The sequence below is a fragment of the Oryctolagus cuniculus genome, chromosome 3 (genome assembly GCF_964237555.1).
Source record: "Oryctolagus cuniculus chromosome 3, mOryCun1.1, whole genome shotgun sequence".
NCBI lineage: Eukaryota > Metazoa > Chordata > Mammalia > Lagomorpha > Leporidae > Oryctolagus > Oryctolagus cuniculus.
In genome coordinates, this window is record NC_091434.1 from 20,400,717 (window position 1) to 20,421,089 (window position 20,373).

General features: G+C 57.3%; 1 protein-coding gene across 1 annotated transcript; it reads left to right on the forward strand.

Moving 5' to 3' along the window:
* The first annotated feature begins 13,668 nt into the window (after positions 1-13,668).
* Positions 13,669-20,373, forward strand: IHH (Indian hedgehog signaling molecule). The gene is made up of 3 exons (XM_008259184.4): positions 13,669-14,620; positions 17,030-17,291; positions 18,883-20,373. The coding sequence occupies exons 1-3, from the start codon at positions 14,309-14,311 to the stop codon at positions 19,539-19,541; spliced, it is 1,233 nt and encodes a 410-aa protein (XP_008257406.1). The 5' UTR covers positions 13,669-14,308; the 3' UTR covers positions 19,542-20,373.

Below are 20,373 nucleotides of genomic sequence, written 5' to 3' on the forward strand. Positions count from 1 at the left end.
CTGGCTGCTCTGCTCGCTGTGGGCTCCCTGAAGACGCCAGGATTTACCGCGTGTGCCTTCCCTGCCCGCAGAGGCTGAGGGCTCCTTCCCAGTGGCTGCTGTGAACTCCAGAACCCCAGGGGTGCCGCTGCTGGTGGCTGTCATCAAAGTCGGCTCAATCTGTTCCCACTGTCTTGTCGGCATCATTGTCACTGCCACACTGAGTGTCTCCAAGGCACGAGACCAAGTGGGAAACGGAAAGGCTCCCCCAGGACGCTTGGGAAAAATACAGTTTCTCACCCAGGAGGGGTCCCTCTGTGTCCTAAAAGTACAGTCTCAAGGGCCGGGACCAGAGGCCTATGAATCCCCTCCAGCTTAAGGAAAATCCTAGGAGCATAACTTCGTTCCTGTCCTTAAAATAATGTCCGACTTTTGGAAAGGTTAAGCCAGAGCGTGCCTGGTGACCTCCTCCCAGAGGGTGCTGCCTCCATGGGGGTGCTGCCAAAATGCATCCTTGGAGACGGCGGCCAGAGCCCTGACTGGGGCCTTCGTGCCCTGATCCCTCACCCCCAGAGCTGGGGTGACAGCTGAGACTCAGGGCGCCTCCAGGGCAATCCCCACGTTGACAAGTCAGCCTGGCCAGGCTCTACTCCAGCCCTGCCCCCGGGCTGGGGCCCCTCCCTGAGGCCCCCAGCCTGGCCCAGCCCCCACTCCTCGTGCACATAAAAGGGTCGAATTCTCGTGGCTGCTCCATAAATTTTATTCCGTAAATATTAGTTTTCCCTGTGTTTAATAAAGCAGTGGCCCACCTCCCCGCCTACCCGCCCGCTCCCCGGGGCCGGGGCTGGGGCCAGGGCTGGCTGGTGGGAGAAGGGACTCTTTCAATTGCTTTGGAGTATTTTTAGAAAAAAAAATAATATAAGGTGGTTTACACGAGCAAGCCAGCAAACCAGGAGCAGGACTGGAGACCTCGAGGAAGTTCCTGCAGGAACTTGACCTAAAAAGTAGAGAAATAGCGCCACCTAGGTTGCAAGGCCTTCTCCACCCTACTGGCCGCTTCGCCCGCAGGCAGCCAGGACAGGCGCGCTCTGGACTGCAAAAGGAATTCTTATCCCTGAGCACCTCCCTTTCTCATGCCTCACGGGGGTCCTTCACAACAGCCCTGGGTCCTGAAGTCCCACCAGGGCCGTGCTTTTCCTGTCACCAAGCAGCCAGTTCCCGGGGTCAAGGAGTTTTCCCACAGGACAGTGAAATTATGGAGCAGGGAGGGGAGAACCTCCCTGATGAGGGGCTCCATCTTCCCCCAAGTCCTGGGGTGCTCGCCCTGGGATTTCTAGGGTGCTGCTGTGCTCTGGACTGCGGAAGAATCTGGCGCAGCGAGAGCCCCATCCTCCTGTCCCCACAGTGAGCCCGGGTGGGGCGTCGGGGGACGGAGCTGCGGTGTCTCCTGACCTGCAGCCCCGCCGCTGCTGCTGGTTTTTGTCCGGGGCACTTCTGTCTTCTTTGGCTTCCTCCCTCCTCCCCAGCCTTGGTTTCCTCTTAGCACCTGTGTTCTCTCTGTGCAAAGACAGCATATGGAGGAGTGGGGACCCAAGAAGGCTGTGCCTCTCTTGCTGCTCCTGGATCCGGGCACATTCCTGACACTGTCACCAGGGGTGTTCTCTCTCTCACTCTTTCTTTCAAATTTATTTATTTATTTGAAAGGCAGTGTTACAGACAGGCAGAGGCAGAGAGAGAGGTCTTCCATCCACTGGTTCACTCCCCAAATGGCTACAATGGCTGGAGCTGGGTTGATCCGGAGCCAGGAGCCAGGAGCTTCTTCTTGGTCTCACCTACGGGTGCAGGGGCCCAAGGGCTTGGACCATCTTCCACTGCTTTCCTGGGCCATAGCAGAGAGCTGGATCGGAAGTGGAGCAGCTGGGACTTGAACCACAGGTGGCAGCTTTACCCTCTATACCACAGCGCTGGCAGGGACATTTTCTTCTCATTACTCTGTCCCTCATTTTCTGCTGCTTACAAAAGTAGAAAGATTGTGGCAAGGAGTACAGCACAACACTGCCTGCTGTGCTCAGCCCTCCCTGCGCCAGGAGTGTAATCTGTGTTAATAGACACAAGTCCTGGGCACTTTGTTTTTGTCTGACCACGGCTTTGATTATATTGTTGGAGGTCAGGGTCAGTTTTTAGCCCTAACTTGAAAGATTTCACCGTGGTGGTATTACGCTACTAAAGAAGAGTTGGCTTGGGGCCTCCGCCTGCAGTGCCGGCATCCCATATGGGTGCCGGTTCATGTCCCGGATGCTCCACTTCCAATCCAGCTTTCTGCTATGGCCTAGGAAAGCAGTGGAAGATGGCCCAAGTTGGGGCCGGTGCCGTGGTTCACTTGGTTAATCCTCTGCCTGCAGCACCAGCATCCCATGTGGGCACTGGGTTCTAGTCCCGGTTGCTCCTCTTCCAGTCCAACTCTTGCTATGGCCCGGGAGGGCAGTGGAGGATGGCCCAAGTGCTTGGGCGCCTGCACCCGCGTGGGAGACCAGGAAGAAGCACTTGGCTCCTGGCTTTGGATCAGCATAGCTCTGGCCGTAGCAGCCATTTTGGGGGTGAACCAACAGAAGGAAGACCTTTCTCTCTGTCTCTCTCACTGTCTAACTCTATCAAATAAATAAATTTTTAAAATTGTGTATATGAAATACATGAAATCTGTTCTGTTTATATAAATAAAAAAATTTTAAAAAATGATGGCCCAGGTCCTTGGGCTCCTGCACCCATGTGGGAGACCTGGAAGAAGTTCCTGGCTCTTTCTCTCTCTCTCTCTCTCTCTCTCTCTCTCCCTCCCTCCCTCCCTCCCTCCCTCCCCCTCTGCCTCTGTCTCTCTAACTCTGCCTTTCAAATAAATAAATAAATAAATCTTAAAAAAAAAAAAAAAACAAAGTTGGCCTTATCTTAACTGGGTTTTGATCCAATCAGGCTGTGTTTTTCCAGCCTCTTCCCTGAAGTGATTTCCATCTTCCAGCTCCTCTGCAGAAGAAACTGTTAGGAGGATTGATTTACTGCAAGGAAGCTGCCGAACTCAGAGCTCCAGGCCTTGGGTTCCCGGGTTCCCAGATGTGGAACCAACGTCCCATCAGCGTGTGGACTGGAAGGGATCATAGGAGGCCCTGAGACGCAGAAGGCAGTGCTGGGACCAGAGGAGGAGGATTTCCCCTGGCCGCCGGATGCCCTGGGAGATGCTGTTGGGTTGTCCGGGGGCTCATTGCTTCCTGTGTCTTCCTCTTATTGGCCAGGGCCTCAGAGGATCTCATGCTGGGGGGAACCCATCCAAGGCAGCCTGCCTGTGTGTGAGGAGGAGGGGCCCTGGGAAACCCCCATGCATCCACTTTCTGTCTCTTGCAGAACACCCGAGGGATCCTTTGCCTCTCCTGTGCCGTTCTCTATGGTGGCCGTGTGTGCAGCCCCTAAGCTCGAGGCTCTCATAGCTCTCCCCCAGCACGTGGGAAACCCATGGCAGCACCAAAGGATCCCAGCAAAGGCGCCATTGCTCTTCTGAGCACTTGGTCCCACCCCCACTGAGTCTCTACCAGCCTGGGACCCTCTGGATGCAGGCTGGCTTCCCGGCACCCGGCTTTCAGAATCCGAGCCAGCCGACCAGGGGAACCCGGAAGAGGCCCTGGACGAATTCCAGGGTGTGGGGAGCACACGGCCATTGACTCACCTGGGAAGGTTGTGCCAGGATTACTTGTCTCGCTGGGCCAAGGGCCAGTAGTTAAAGGAGCATGCCATGCCACACTCTTCCTCCCTCCCCGCGCTGGGGGCCAAACACAGTAGCGGGGTTGGAATTGGGGAGTGGGCCTCGGGGGCTGCTGGAGTCCCTTCTGAAATCTGGGTGTTGTATTTACTTTTTAATATTGGCAGCTGGAAGGGGAAGCCCATCCCAGCCAGCATTGTTGTCTAACATGGTTAATCAGATCCTATAATCCTGCTGTGGAAGTATTGGGCCTCACTCAAAACAATAGAGACCGAGAATATTGTGGTTAAATTTCAACCAACTGCCTCCCTGGCCTGTTTGCCTAACCCCTACCCCCCTCTCCCGGGCCAGAGTCCTCCCAGCTTTATGGACCCCTGATAGGATCGAGGGCCGGTCAGAAATCGGTGACAGGAGAGGAGAGCAGAATAGGGAAGGGTCATCCTTTTGACTGGCACTCCATCCTGCCCGTCCCCTCCCACCCCAGGCCTTGAAAGGTGAGCGGAAAACCCCGGAGGTGTGGGTCCCCATTCAGGGACCCTCAGAGCGGGGCTGCTGGTCACACAATTCCCTCATTCAAGATGGAGACACAGACCACCGCCACGGGGCGAGGAAAGGCTGCCAGCTTCCGGTGCTGTCGCTCTCTGGGGCTTCCAGGTCACGGCAGTGCCACTTGGTCCTGTGTCACCTGTGGGAAGAAGGGGAAGGCACTGGTTGGGGAAGCAGAGCTGGTAATAAAGATTTTCTGTTTCATTAGTCCCCTAATGTGATAGCAATATTAAAAATAATACTCAGGAACCTAGAAGGGGGTCTTTGTGGCTCTCTGGCACTGGTAATGTGCTGCTCTCATTAATAGGAATGAATTAAATGTGGCAGGCTGATCTACCTAATTAAGATAGACCAGGAGGAACAGATCGCTTAAGAAGGATAAGCCGTACAACGGTCGTTCGAATCAACAAACAAGAGAAGATGCAGCTTGAGTGAAGGGGAAGTTTCACACGGAGACGTCCAGCAGGGTTCCTCTTGCAAGCACCCAGCTCATGAAAGGGGCAGGGGTTGAGAGTGTGGGGTTGGCTGTGCTTTTCCCAGGATGCCCTGGACGCAAGTCGCAGCCTCACTGCCTTCGGAAGTGTCACCAGCCTGTGAGATAAAAGTACACGGAGGCCCCAGCTGCAGCTCCGTGGACTATTGAACGATCAAAGTGTGTGTGCGTTTTTAGGCTCTGAAGAATGAAGATAGGCGAGCTGTGCCAAATGAAACTGTAGTTCCTTCGTCTGTCTGTATAGGGTGGGGGTGGGGCGACAAAAGGAACACTCGGCTTGTTTCTCACGTAGGTGCTGTGTGATGATTCAGGGACCGGCGTGGCTCCCGCGGGTCATTCCTCAAAGCCATTCTGAAACAGGGCTGGTCTGGTGGGCTTTGAGTTTCCCACCAGAAACAGTTCCTGGGAGTGAGAACCTGAGAGGTATACACACTTCTGGATGGGAATCTCAAAAATAATGGTAATCGTCCAATGGAATTGAAGCAGGTAGAGAAATTGCTCTCAACGTGATCTAAAGATGATGGAAAGCAGAGCCAGCGCTGTGGCGTAGCGGTAAAGCTGCCGCCTGCAGTGCCAGCATCCCAGCGCCGGTTCAAGTCCTGGCTGCTCCACTTCTGATCCAGCTCTCTGCTATGGCCTGGGAAAGCATAGAAGATGGCCCAAGTCCTTGGGCCCCTGCACCTGCATGGAAGACCCGGCAGAAGCTCCTGGCTCCTGACTTCGGATTGGCACAGCTCTGGCTATCGTGGCCAATTGGGGAGTGAACTAGCCGATGGAAGACCTCTCTCTCTCTCTCTCTCTCTCTCTCTCTCTCTGCCTCTCCTCTTTCTGTATAACTCTGATTTTCAAATAAAATAAATAATACTTCTTTTTTAAAAAAGACGGTGGAAAGCATTTCATTAGTGAAGCCAACTTGGGTGAGCCGTGGCAAGAATTCAGTGGAAGAAAGACTCACCTTGGAAGCGCCAGAGAGTGTGCTATATTCCTGACCAGGAAGGGGAAAGTAAGAGGCCAGGTTGGTTGCTTGAACCTCATGTTGTTCATAGGCTTGAACTGCAAATGGGAAACAGGTTTAGAGGGAAAGTGTTGGGCATGAGACAGAAATACCCGTATTCCACAAGAACCAGGAACCATTAAACAAGCATTAAATCACGTAGGTATTGAGTGCCTGCGAGCATCCATTCCATCAAGGGCGTTATGCTACCTACCAAATGGCCACAAAGGCAAACTCTCCTCTTGCAATAAGCTCGCAATGCAATGTTGATGTCTAAAGGATGGTATTTTCATGTGTATGAAATAGAAAGCGAGAGCTGTGTCAACACAGCCCTCTCTCTCTTTAAAAGGAGCCTAGGCATAAATGCTATTTTGGTGCCTCCTTTTACTGGACTGTGCTGTGTCTTTATTTACATGCCGGTATGGAAATACATATCTTTGAAAGGTAACTTATCTCTACTCTGAGCTCTTTAAAAATTTGAAAAAGCTCTTGCGATCAGAAGGCAGAAAATCAAGCTCACTCTTCCCATTGCCCCCAGCTCTATCTCCCTCAAACACAATGGTCTTGGCTGTTTCTGCAGCGTGCCTAGCCTCTTGGGCCTTTGCTGTGTGCCTTGTTCTGTCTGCTTACAGTGCCCTTCCCCTAACCATGGCTTGCAGGGTTGTGTTGGCCTTCTCACACCTTCCCATGGCCGCGCCCCTTCATGGAGCACAGCCATCTGCCTTCTGACTGGGCATCCCCTCCCCCCAGTTCTTTTACCCTGTTTTACCTATTTTGCTCATAATCCTTATTTCTAAAGCCCTGCCATAAACTCTAGCCCTTCCTTATTCCCTGCCAACATGTGGCATCTATTTTACTGTTTGCTTTTAGTGGTCCATCTCCCTGACTCCTCCCCATTAGAATACAGCTCTAGGAATGCCGGCATCTGTGAGTGTTTTCTTGTTCTCTCACATCCCAGGGACCTAGAACAACGTCTGGCACTTAGTAGGTGCTCAAGATTGTTCTTGGTGAGTGAATAAATGAAGAAAGATCGCACACAGGCACACATACACACAACACCCACTCATAGCATCTTGGGGTGGTTTTAGCCATTTTTGAGGGGACAACCTGTTGCAGGGTGGGAGTGGGGAGTAAATCCCATTGTGTTAGCTGTAGCCACAATTTTGCAGAGTCTAAGAACATGTGTTATTTAAAGACAAGTGATCAAGTGTTTTCTTTGGCTATAGATCCTCAGCCTCCTTAGGATGCTGTCTCTACCAGGAGGGACTGGGCGAGACAGTGTGGGGTAGAGAAAGCTGGCCGGCGTGTCAGGAGAATCACCCAGTATGAGAAGAGTGGTATCCCCGTAGGGAACATTCGGTGGGCTAGCATTTTCCAAGATTTTCTCTGAAGCAACTGTGCTTCCAAACAGAGACGCTGGGGTGGAACAGCTAATAAACATGTTAAATCCACACACAGAAGTGCATTTGTATGTATGCTTTTCTATCTGCAAATGTCTGTCTACAAGATAAGAGTTTCCCACAACCTTTAGTCTCTTTGTAAGTGATTCTACTGCCTGTGCCTACCTTTTCAAAGTCATCAAAGCAAGGTCTTTAATGCCGAATCTCTCTGAAGTGCCTTGTAATGAGCTTATTGTCTGGGCAAAGTTGACTTGACATTCCCATTTCTAATCAACAGTAGCTTTCAAGGCATTGTTAATTTTGAGTGGCTCTAATTCGATCTCTAAGTGTGTTCTGGACTGCTCTCTGGTTTGAAAGAGAAGTGTTTCTGCATATGGGTCAGACTTGGTAGAGTTGCTAACCTCCTCCAAAAAATCAAGACTAGAAGTCAGGGTGATCCCAACCAGTTGGGGAATTGGTCAGGGTACGAGATGGAAAAAGCCCGAGAGGAAGGTAACGACTCTTGAGAGAGGAAAAACAGTTCCCTAGACTTAGAAGAGAAAATGATTGACTTGAACAGAGGTCAACAACCCAGCATGCCTGCCCTGGGAGTCACTCTCCGAGAAACAGTGTTATTGCACCGTGGAACAGGCCTGGATTCCAGCTCCAACTCCCGCACGTACACGCTCTGACCCTCAGCTAGCTCGTTTGCATAATGAAGACAACAGTGTCTCCTTCGTGAGGCTCCCTGAGATGCTGTGGGCTTCCCCCCTTCCCTAGATCAGCTCCCTTGGCTCTTCATTGCCAGGGCCATCACCCTGACTTGCACACACACACACCCCACCCCCACCCCCACTTTTCCCGAGGCTCCTCCTCCTTCTTGTCAGTCATTCCTGTTGCTCCTTCAAAACCGATTTCATCCGAGAGCTCTAAGCCCAGGCTGGTCATTTATTAATTCCACATTCTCCTAGACCAAATTTACCTTCTCTATTAGCCTATCTGGTTTACAAGAATTATTCCATACTCAACCACGAGCAGCACTTGGGCCTTGGAGTCTCCTGATTCCTCTTCAAGGTGGAACAGGAAATTCTTTGGGGGACGACTGGACCTTCCACCTTGCTGTTTGCATTCTCCGTCCTTCTATGCCCACCGTTGTACTGCTATGTACTGCTAGATGCTCCCTACTGGGAAGACGAAGGGCCTGCTAATCACCACGGCTACCCAGGGGCACACACGTGAATGGAATCAGAGAACGGCTGCTGCTGCTAGTGCACCCAGCAGAGGCTGGCCCTGAATTACACATGCTTGGATTTGCGATCGACCACTTGTATTGCTAACCCTCTCAGCAACCCTAGGAGATAGCTGCTATTTATAGGGGAAAAGAACAAATTCCGAGAAGTGCAGTGGTTTTCCCAAGGCCACACAAGTAGAAGGTAGCAAAGACAGTGTTCAGGCATGGGTCTGTCACCTCCAGATCCAGCGGTTCCACCGCGCCAGGGCTGCTCGGCTCTGACACCCTGGAGGACATTGGACTAACTGCATTCCTCAGACTTGTCTTGGATTTGGAGCCGGATTGATCTGGTCAAGTGGTGAGGTTAGGAGACAGCAGACGAAGTGACTGAAGAAGTATGGACCGACACCAAATGTGTCTGAGCAAAAAAGGGAAGGAAGAGATGGGTTTGTTTTGGTGGAGAAGGTATTTGAAAGCCACGCAAATGAAAGATCTTCAAAAAGTTCATGAAAAATGTGTATTCTGAAAAAACGAAGCATAGATCTCAAAATGTTTTGCACCAAAATAAATCCGTCTTTTAATTCCATTTTCTTTTCCACAAACTTTTTGAAGGATCTATATCTGTATGAATATATAATATATAATTTGTATGTACTATGATGTGGTTATGTACTACAAGTATATCGTAGTTGTACTATAGCGTTAAGCTGAGATCGACTATAAACACTCACACAGTAGTCTACTTGACAAATGCTTAAATTATCAGGTTCATGGGGCTGGCACATTGGCGTGGCAGGTAAAGCTGCTGCCTGTGGTGTCAGTATCCCATTTGAGTATCGGTTGGGTCTCAGCCGCTCCAATTCTGATCCAGCTCTCTGCTATGGCCTATGAAGGCAGTAGAGGATAGCCCAGGTCCTTGGGTCCCTGCACCTGCATGGGAGACCTGGAGGAGGCTCCTGGCTCTTGGCTTCGGATCGGCACAGCTCCAGCCACTGCAGCCATCTGGGGAGTGAACTGGTGGATGGAAGACTTCTTTCTCTCTGTAACTCTTCCTTTCAAAGAAATAAAATAAATCTTTAAAAAAAATAAATTATAAGGTTCCATGGTGTATTTTCCTCCCTTTCCAACCTATCTTTCCAACTTTCACTTTTGGAGAGGGGGGCAAAAAAGAATCATTTTATCCAAAGCAATAGAATGATCCTTGTTCTCTTCAAAACTGTTGACTGAGGAGTAGTGGGGATCTAAAGGCAACAGAAGGGGCCGGCGCTGTGGTGCAGCAGGTAAAGTCGCTGCCTGCAGTGCTGGCATCCCATATGGGTGCCGGTTCAAGTCCCAGCTGCTCCTCTTCTGATCCAGCTATCTGCTATGGCCTGGGAAAGCAGTAGAAAATGGCCCAAGTCCCAGCCCTCTGCTGTGGCCAGGGAGTGCAGTGGAGGATGGCCCAGGTGCTTGGGCCCTGCACCCCATGGGAGACCAGGAAAAGCACCTGGCTCCTGGCTCCTGCCATCGGATCAGCGCGGTGCGCCGGCCACAGCGCGCCGGCCGCGGCGGCCATTGGAGGGTGAACCAACGGCAAAGGAAGACCTTTCTCTCTCTGTCTCTCTCTCTCTCTCTCATTGTCCACTCTGCCTGTCAAAAAAAAAAAAAAAAAAGAAAAGAAAGAAAGAAAGAAAGAAAGAAAGAAAGAAAGAAAGAAAGAAAGAAAGAAAGAAAGAAAATGGCCCAAGTCCTTGGGCCCCTGCACTCATGTGGGAGATCTGGAAGAAGCACCTGGCTCCTGGCTTCAGATCAGCTCAGCTCTGGCCATTGCAGCCAGTTGGGGAGTGAACCATCAGATGGAAGACCTCCCTCTCTCTCTCTCTCCCTCTCTCTCTCTCCCTCTCTTTCTCTCTCTCTCTGCCTCTCCTTCTCTCTCTCTCTCTGGAACTCTGCCTTTTGGACAAATGGATAAATCTTTTAAAAAATAATAAAATAAAGGCAACAGAAGAGATTCTGCCAACAGGCCCAGGACTCAGCTGTGAGGTGCCCTGAGAAGCTCTGTCACTGCAGCTCTCTCCTAATGAGGAGATCCAGGGAGCTCTGGGCCCTGGCACTTCCAGAGCGGCACACTGCAGTACCCCAGTGTTAGGGTTGGCAGAACCTAGCCATGACCACAAAAAGCCGGGCTTCATTCGACAGGTCTAACAAATTAGCCCCATATGTACCAAACAGCTAAGGACACGGGCAGCCAAGAAATGAACAAGGGTCTGAGGCCCTAACTTGGGTTACAAGTGCTTGAGTGGGTGTTGTGGTACAGTGGGCTAAGCTGCCACTTGGGGCGCCCACATCCCCATCAATGTGCCTGGTTCAGTCCTGGCTCCTGTGTGCTTCTGATCCAGCTTCCTGCTAACGCACCTGGGAGGCAGTGGATGATGGCCTAAGTACTTGGGTTCATACGACCCACTTGAGACAATCGCTTCAAACTGTCCTATCCCCGGCTGTTGCAGGCATTTGGGGAGTGAATCAGTTGGGGGGAAGATCTTTCTATGTCTGTCTCTCTGTCTCTTTTTCAATATCAAATAAACAATTTTTTTTTAAAGAGCTCTGCTCACTGCTATAGAAACCATACCTCCAATCTCCACCTTCCTCTCTCTCTTCCTCCACTGCAGGAGACCGGGTTGAAGCTGATCCTTAAATTTGAGATTCAGATTCTGAAGCACCATGGTGTCATGAGAAAAGAGTGTAACTTCAGGGGCTGGTGCTGTGGTACAATAGGCTAAGCCTCCAACTGCAGCACCTGCATCCCACGTGAGCACCGGTTCGAATCCTGGCTGTTCCACTTCCAACTCAACTCCCTGTTAATGGCCTGGGAAAGCAGCAGAAGATGGTCCAAATGCTTGGGTCCTTTCACCTGCGTGGGGAACCTGGAAGAAGCTCCTGGCTCCTGGCTCCAGATGGGCCCAGCTCTGGCCATTTCAGCTATTTGGGGGAGTGAACCTCTCTCTGTGTCTGTAACTCTGCCTCTCAAATAAATAAATAAATCTTTTTTTATTTTTTAGTGTATAACTTCAGAGTATAAAAACTCCAGGTGCCAATTTTAACTGAGCCCACAGGCAAATTGCTTTACTTCTAAAGCTGAGCCTTGTGGATTTGTCAAGTGAGAATAATAGCGGCCACGCCCAGCGTGGTCCTGTGGGGATTTTCATTAATTGTGTAAAGCACCTGGCACAGAGGAGAGACTTGGCGCATGTCAACCTGTGGACACACACTGGCCGCCACTGCCAAGTCAGCCTGGCAGAGGAGGGTCTCATGAAGGGTTGGGGGAGGCGGCACTGCAGCAGGGGCGCACCTGATCCCATGGTGGGCAACACCGGTTCACACTGGTCAGATCTGTACTGCATTCGTATCTGCTAGGAGGAGAAAGGAGAAGGAAAGTGGCAGAGCTAATCAATGGTTACAAAGGAGAGCCCCTGTGAGAGTTTTCCTTTCCCTTGGAGAAGAGAAGGTTGAAAGCGAATTTAACACCTCTTCAAATCCATGCACCATAAGGGGCGCTACCACAGGACAATGGCCCCAACCCCTAAGGCCAGAGTTGAATTTGCATCAGAGAGGGAGGTGGGAAGGCAGATGCAACCCGAGGCAGGACTTCTCTAGGAGAGAAGTTGGGCTCCGCGACATGACCTCGGAAGGTGATGCGTTTTCTTTCTCTTGGCTCCGTCAACATCGAGAGCGCCTGATGGATTTGGGTGCTACTGCTGGGATTGGATGGTCTGTCCCAGGAACCTGAAGGGGGTGGGGCGCAGAGGGGAAGCCGCTGAGAACAGTGCAGGGGGAGGTCTTGGGAAAGACAAGTTAAAGCACTTGGAAGACTTCCAGGGGAAAGCAGCAGCAGTACTCTAGGACGAGGAAACAGGGCACCTGAGCGCTAGGGTAAGGAAGAGCGGACCCCAAGGAGGCCAGGGGGAGATGAGCCACCCCTCCACTCCTGGGTGGAGCCACCCGCCCTGCCCTTCTGTGGGCCTCGCTTTGCTTTGCTGTAACAGCCCCTGCTTAGATTGAGCACTTTTTGGTATCCCTTCCAAACTGATCCAGTCTGTGAAAAGCTACTGCAGCCCAAACCCAGGTAGCGCCGGGTGGCTGAGTCCTGTACCGGGAGGGTCCGTGCACCTGCACGGGCAAAGGTTGGCCCCAGGGCAGACCATGGGCTTGAATCCTTGCTCCACAGCTCCCAGCAGGTTGCTTCTCTTCTCTCAGCTTCCATGTCCTCCTTTGTAAAATGGGAATGATGGTAGCTCATTCGACTGTTGTGACTTTAAATGACACAAAGCTTGTAGAATCCTACATATAATCAAGTAGCGGCCACAAACCAGCTGCATAAGCACCAACCAAATGGCACCTGCTGTGTTGATATTGGAAGAATGAGAACTTTTAAGCCCCATTTCTCCTTCTTCTGTTTCTATCCTTACTGATTTAGTAGAATAGATCACAGCCAAAGCGGATAGTGGATGCCGCGGCGGAGCTTTGGTTGGCTTTTAACCTGCTGCTTTTTTTCTCGCTTTGGTAGATGGGGTCCTAATTCGCTCAGCTTGCTTGAACGTCCTGAATTAAAATTTTCCTCAATTAAAATACGTGGCCCCTGGTTGAATCTCTGGCCGCCTCGACCTGGTCTCCGGCCTCTTTACCTTGCAGAGTAGAACTAAGAAAGCCATTATTTGGCAGTTCTGGGTGCCAGTGGCTTCAAGGCTTTCTGGCTTTCTCAGCAAGCCCCGGTGCCAGGGGCACTTGGAGACGCTTCTTGGTGTTCCGTGGGCGCTCCCACATTAGCAGCCAGTGTCTGCATCTTGACCCGTGCCCCCCATGCCCTTCATCTCGCGTGTTTCCATGCTGTTACCGACTCACACACACACCCCCATCTGACTCCTCGGAAGGCTGCACTCCCCACTGCTAGTTTCCCACCCAGCAGGCCGTGGGAAGTGAGCCCCGGGTGATTTTGAACCCAGCTGCGCCGAGCGGAGGGCAGGTCGGCTGCCTCCGGGTGGGGCACCAGGTTAGGAGCGGCCTCCTGTCTTTTGGGTTTGCTTCCCCGCAGGGGACACCGTGGGCGGCCGTGCGGTCCGGCCACTGCCCCCCGCCCCTCGCGTCCGGCCGCGCCGTGGGTTGCGGTCTCCGTGGGGGTGGCAGCTCCTGTCCGGGAGGTTTGCGCCTGGCGGGGCACCCCGGAGCCGCGAGGCGTGGGGAGGCGAGGCCCCAGGGCGGGGTGGGGCGCGTCCGGGCGGGGAGGGTAGACTCGGGCAGTGCATGGGGGTGCAGAGGGCAGCGGGCGGGCGGACGCGCGGCCGAGGAGCGAGCGGGACCAGGGCTGGCCAGCGCCGAGGCCGCCCGCCCGAGGGGGAGGAGGCTGCGCTGCCCTCTGCTGCAGGTTCGCTGTCGAGCGCACAGGAGGCAGGGACATGGGCAGGGTGCGGTCTGCGCGGGGCCCGAGCCCGGATCTCTCCCATTTCCCCTCTCACTCGGCCCCGGGCTGCGCCACGGACGGCAGCAGCTCCCGCTCCGCCCGAGCCGCCTGACCGCCGGGCCGGGGTGCTAACCGCGGGGCCCTCCAGCCCGCCGGCCCGGCCAGCCCAGCCCAGCCCGGCGGCCCGCAGCCCCGCCGCCCGCCGCCCCCCGCCGCCGCCGCGTTGCCAAAACAAACGGGCCGGCCTATTTATTGGCGTCCGGCGAGCCGGGCAGCTCAGAGTCGAGGCGCCGAGGGGGACAGCGCGCCGCCACCAGCCAGGGCCCCGGGCCCCCGCCCCGCACCTGAGTCCCGCCGGCCCTGCGCCGCGCCGCGCCGCCCATGGCGCCCCCGCCTGGAGCCCCCCGGAGCCACCCGGACGCCTGAGCCCCCGGAGCGCTCTCCCGTCGACCCGCCCACCCATCAGCCCACCCGGCGCCCTCGCCCGTCGCTCTCCCGGGTTCCCCGGCCATGTCTCCCGCCCGGCTCCGGCCCCGACTGCGGTTCTGCCTGCTCCTGCTGCTGCTGCTGGTGCCGGCGGCACGGGGCTGCGGGCCGGGCCGGGTGGTGGGCAGCCGCCGGCGGCCGCCGCGCAAACTCGTGCCGCTCGCCTACAAGCAGTTCAGCCCCAACGTGCCCGAGAAGACGCTGGGCGCCAGCGGGCGCTATGAAGGCAAGATCGCGCGCAGCTCGGAGCGCTTCAAGGAGCTCACTCCCAACTACAATCCCGACATCATCTTCAAGGACGAGGAGAACACGGGCGCCGACCGCCTCATGACCCAGGTGAGCGCGATCCGCCCTCCCAGTGCGCCGCCGCCGAAGCACCGCCACCTGCCCGGCCCTGCCCGCCCCCCCTGGCACCTTTTCTCCGCTGCCTGGCACGCCCCCCTGGCACCTGCCCCTCTCGCCAACCCGGCTGCCTCCTGTCCCATACGGGCCGGCCAGGGGTCTCGGCGGGAATGTCGCCCTCCTGGAGCCCGCCGGAGTATGTGAGAAGAGAGCGCCCCGCTGGCCAAGCCCCACAGCCCGGCAGGTTGGCGGCCGTGCCTCGGCCCCGGAGTGCTGGCAGCTCGGGCCGGACGCTGCTCCCGGAGGCACCTCGACCCACGCGGCCCCTCCCAGCCTAGCCTCCCTCGTTGCGGTGCGGCTCTGCTGTCGAAGCCGCTCGGCACCCCTGAGGCTGAAGACGCTCCGGGCGCCGAGGGCCCCGTGGACTTTCCTCCCCCCGCGAGCTCTGGGTTCTCTGCGCTGCCGGCTCCTGGAGCAGGGTCCCCGTCTGGGTCTGGGTTAAGGAACAGCCGAGAAGAGTTGAGCGGGAGGCGGAGGCGGAGAAGGGAACCCGCTGGGCGAGCCCACGTGTCTGTCCCTAGGGCACAGCGGCGCGGCCGCGGCTAGGCTGCGGTTAAAGGGTGGGGTGCCGGGATCTCCGGGCTCTGGGACCGAACTTGGGGGACCCCTGGGCTTGGGTATGGGAACGGGAAGGAGTGGAAGAGAAGGCAGGGATGCCGAGGGAGGTTGGGGGCAGAGCCAACTCCAGGCTCTGCACTCCCGAAGCAGGACCCCGCGCTCCGCCAGTCGCAGGCGCGCAAACTTCCTTCCCCGCAGCCCGATGCGCGCTGAGAGAGACCTCCGCTCCCTTTCTCTGGGGTCTCCCCGGGCTTGCCCAGCAAGCGGGCAGCCGGCTTTCTAGACCTTTTAGGAAGAGCAGCTAGATCACGGCCTTCAGCATGCGCCCTGGCGCCGGGGCTGGCCGGCCAGTGTCGGGGCCGAAGGTTGGCTGGTGGCCGGGCCGGGCCGGGCGCCGAGGAATGCAGATAAGGATCCGGACCACGGGCTGGGCAATCATTGACAGCGAGCGCCCAGGCTCTGGACCCAGGGAGGGTGGCGGTGGAGAAGAAAGGGGCGGGAAGCAGGGCGGCGGCGGGGGGGGGGGGGAGCGGAGGTGGGGGCTAGAAGCTTTGTCACAAAGACCCGGAAAGAGCGCCCAGGGTTCCCTCCCTGGGCAATGAGCTCCCCTAGCCAGGCTGCGGGTTGGGGAGGACCTGCGGGCTTTGGGTTGAAGCTGCTGTTGACTCCCGGGAGGCCGAGTCCAAGGGTCTCTGGGGCCCCGGGCTCCGTGGGGTGGGGCAGGCGGAGATCTGGGCTGCCCGCACGTGGCTGCACCTCACACCTTTAAGCCCAGCACCGGCGGAAGGGTGCTTTCCCCAGCAAGCCAAAGCCCTGGCCTCCGCACCCCTCCCCGCGGTCAGCTGCCCTGGACCCAGCCACGCATGGGGCCTCAGCGTCGGATGGTGTCTCCAGCCCTCCCCCTGCCCATGGCTCTAACCCACTCCACGGGAGGAGGATCGTGGAGATCAGAGAGAAGCTCAGTTTACTGAATTCTCTCTCCTATAGGCGCGGCGCACTGGGCCAAGGTGCTGAGGTCTCTGGGATTAGCAACTCCGTGTGCTCCTGGACAGAGGGAGACGCCTCACAACGCCCCCCATGGGGGAAGGGGGAGCCCAAGCACTAGCCCACCGACTTTTGGGTCTCCCGCCGCTGCATCCTGGTGCGGGTGCCGGTGGCTTTAGAATCATAAGAGGGGCTCAGCAGGAATGCTCTCTGAGCACTCAGAGACCCAAGAAAGCCCTGCAGCCCCCCTCCAACACACGCTCATGCGCTGCCGGGGCGCCCTGCACCTGCCGTGCCTCCAGGGCCCAGGGTCCGCGGGCCTCAGCCCTGAGGCTGCGGTGACACCTACTGGGCACCTCGGGCCTTGCACGCCTCAAAGGCGAGCCGCAGGCGGTCGGCTGGGCAGCAACCCCTGCACTTCCCGGCCGCCGGGCAGCCCTCCTTCCCCCTCAGACAGGACTGGGGGCCAGAAGGGGGCAGCCCCACCAGTGGAGTGACCGATCCCCCAGAGCAGAGGGGTAGAAAGCACAGCAGGGAAGGACTGCCCTAGGGCGCGCCGTGTGCCGCCACCTTGGTGGCGCCACCATGCGGTCCAGGTCACGGGGCGGGGCTGGTGGGGGGCGGATGCTAGGATGGGAGCGAGCACGCTGCGGGCCTCTGTGCCTAGGGGAGCGGGGAAGAGCACCCTCTCCGTTTTTCCAGCTCCAGTGGGTTCGGTGGGAGAGTCCAGGGCGAGGCTGCAAGCGCACCTGCGCCCGGGCCGGCTCCTCTCCCTTAACCTGGCCCTGGTCCCTCTGGCAGCGCTGCAAGGACCGCCTGAACTCGCTGGCCATCTCCGTGATGAACCAGTGGCCCGGCGTGAAGCTGCGGGTGACTGAAGGCTGGGACGAGGACGGCCACCACTCGGAGGAGTCCTTGCATTATGAGGGTCGCGCAGTGGACATCACCACGTCCGACCGTGACCGCAATAAGTACGGACTGCTGGCGCGCTTGGCAGTGGAGGCCGGCTTCGACTGGGTGTATTACGAGTCCAAGGCCCACGTGCATTGCTCGGTCAAGTCCGGTGAGCTGCTGCCAGGGAGCTGGGCCCGGGGTCGGGGCCGCAGGGCGTGGGCAGGCAGTGCAGTGCCCGCTGGGGCCAAGAAGGTGAAGAGGCCTGCCCGGGGAAGGAGGCGGGGCCCTGGGGGAAGAGGACATCGGCGGCGGCGGCGGCGCTCCCCGCGGCTGCTCGCCACGGCCTGCTCCTCCGGCTCCGTGCCTGGTAGTGTGGAAGGATCCTAGGGAGACAGGGCCACTGGCCGTCTGCAGTCCCGAACCTGCCTCAGCAGGTGCACGACAGAGCAAGCTGGACGGGACGGATGGAGGAAGCCAGGCTGTCAGACACCACCGCCTCCCCACCCAGCCTGGTGCAGGACAAGGCTGGGGGTGGGGTCAGGGGCCAGGGTGTGCCCAGACACCAGGCCTGGAGCCCAGAGGTTCAGAGCCCAGCAACTCAGCTGCAGGTCAGAGGGGGCGCAGGCGACCCAACCTCTTCACCAGAGCCCCAAAGCTGGAAATTCTGGGGCAAAGCCAGCTACGAGAGCCAGGAATAAAAGTGGACTCAATAAAGTGGATTTTTCTAGATTGGCCGCCTTGTTGATCAGAATTGGCAGGCACCGGGGCCTCACCTGCTCCCTCCTACACCAAGTCCAGCCGTGGGTGCTCCCTCTGGTTCCTGTGTGGGTCCCAGGCCGGCTCCACACTGGCATCAGGAGTAGTTCCATTCACAGACCCGGCACAGAGACCGGGCCCGCCTTTTGGCGTTGTCGGTCCTGGCTGAGCTCCCGGTGGTGATCCCACAGCCACAGCCTGCCCCTTCTGCTCGGCTCTTCCCCCACCAACTATGTCTACTTCAAGTCACAACCCCCTTCACCTGCAGACCCTGGCCCAGGCCCAGTGGCCACTTCCATTCATGACTCCTGCCCCCAAGCACTGTTCTGCACCTCCCCCTCACTGATGCCACTGTGTCCTGCCCCGCACAAGACCAGTATGTGAACTGAAGATGGCAATCGTGTCCTCACCCCTGCCCGCCCTGCCCCGCCCATCATGCTGAGTCTGCCCCAGGACTCTGTATTGTGCCCCCTGAGCTGGCCCCACCCTCCCTTCCAGGGGTCAAGGGGCCTACCCCATCGCGTAACTTGGGGTGACAGCCTGAGAAGACGAATTGGGGGGGCATCTGAGCAAGGACATCTAGACCCCAGAGGAGCTAAGTGACACCCCCTCTCCATGAGACTGCGGCTTTCCTGGTTCAAGTCACAAGTGACCACCGCCTGGCTCAGCTGGCCTCTGGCCTCCAACTGTATCAGTCTTGTCAGGATGGGAACAGCTCCAGGGGTCACCAGGGCCTCGCCAGGACCCTTCTGTTCTCGTCCACGGGGTCCTGAGCCCCAGTAGGACCTCTCATTGGCAAAGGATCAGGCTGGGGAGCAGGGGCCAGAAGATCACGGTGTAGGTTGGGGGTTCGAGCCTGCCTAAGTGGGAGGAAAGGGCTGGAACCTGGGGAGGTCCCCGGGGAGCAGGAGGTGCCGTGCTGGGCTGGGGGTGTCCAGGTGAGGGGTATGGAGCGGGACTCAAGCTCCCCACCAGTAACACCTTCCTGTCCCTTCTTCCCACAGAGCACTCGGCTGCAGCCAAGACTGGTGGCTGCTTCCCCGCCGGAGCGCAGGTGCGCCTGGAGAGTGGCGCACGCGTGGCCATGTCAGCCGTGAGGCCGGGAGACCGGGTGCTAGCCATGGGGGAGGACGGAAACCCCACCTTCAGCGACGTACTCATTTTCCTGGACCGCGAGCCGGACAGGCTGAGGGCCTTCCAGGTCATCGAGACCCAAGACCCTCCACGGCGCCTGGCGCTCACCCCGGCCCACCTGCTCTTCACGGCCGACAATCGCACAGAGACAGCAGCCCGCTTCCGGGCCACGTTCGCCAGCCACGTGCAGCCTGGCCAGTACGTGCTGGTGGCCGGGGTGCCAGGCCTGCAGCCTGCCCGAGTGGCGGCTGTGTCCACCCACGTGGCCCTCGGGGCCTACGCCCCCCTCACGAGGCACGGGACGCTGGTGGTAGAAGATGTGGTCGCTTCCTGCTTCGCGGCTGTGGCTGACCACCGGCTGGCTCAGTTGGCCTTCTGGCCCTTGCGACTGTTCCACAGCTTGGCATGGGGCAGCTGGACCCCGGGGGAGGGTGTGCACTGGTACCCCCAGCTCCTCTACCGCCTGGGGCGCCTCCTGCTGGAAGAGAGCAGCTTCCACCCACTGGGCATGTCCGGGGCGGGGAGCTGAGAGGACCCCGCCACTGCGCTCTGGAACTGCCACGCTGGGTCCCAAGATCCCCCTTGCCAGGAGAGAGCCCTGGCCCCGGAAGAGACCTGAGCTGGGGGCACTGGTCCCTGCCATCTCTTGCCCCCCCGCCCCGAGATACACCATTGACCTGGACTGGACACCGCCAGCATGCCCTGCCCCCCTCCATGTGGTGTAGCAATAGAGGTGTCAGCTGAGCTGGCAAGGGGGGGCCGACTGTCCTATCACAGACACCTTGAGGCTGGCCCGGTGGCTCACAACCCCGCCAGCTCTCACTCCGGCTTTTCACACCCTGCCTCGTGCCCTTCCGTCAAAGGCCAGCTCCCTCTGGCCTTTCCTGGGGCCTGGTTTCTGACCGCAAGGTGAAGAGGTTCTGCCCTCACGTGGGCTTGCACCCCAGTTGATGCTGCTAGAGTGCCTGGGAGCCGGCAGGGGGCTGGCTGCACTCATGGCCGCCCAGAACCGAGGAGGCCCTGGGGGTGGGGCAGCCAGGCTGGCCGTCCCGAGGCAGGACCTCCTCCCTGGCTACACTGCTCCAAGCACAACCCGAGACTTGCTGGCAGCCGGCAGAATTTCTGTGTTCAGGCCGATGTGACCCGAGTGCCTGCAAAGGGGGTGGGGGTGGGGTCCACATGTCCTTGCCACCCTCGCCCAGGCTAAGCTCCCTTTTCTGCTGAACGATGACCCCTACCCCCTCCTCCGGTCAGTCTCCCCCACCTTATTTATTGGCACGGAGGGGGGAGCCCATGGGAATATTGGGGGGTTGTTTTTGCCTTTTTTTCCTTTTGTAATAAAAATTATTTAAGTTGGTAGA

Coding starts and splice junctions, on each gene's coding strand:
- IHH (XM_008259184.4), top strand. CDS start 14,309: ATGTCTCCCGCCCGGCTCCGGCCCCGACTGCGGTTCTGCCTGCTCCTG. Junction 14,621..17,029: donor CCGACCGCCTCATGACCCAG/GTGAGCGCGATC, acceptor TCCCTCTGGCAG/CGCTGCAAGGACCGCCTGAA. Junction 17,292..18,882: donor GCATTGCTCGGTCAAGTCCG/GTGAGCTGCTGC, acceptor TTCTTCCCACAG/AGCACTCGGCTGCAGCCAAG.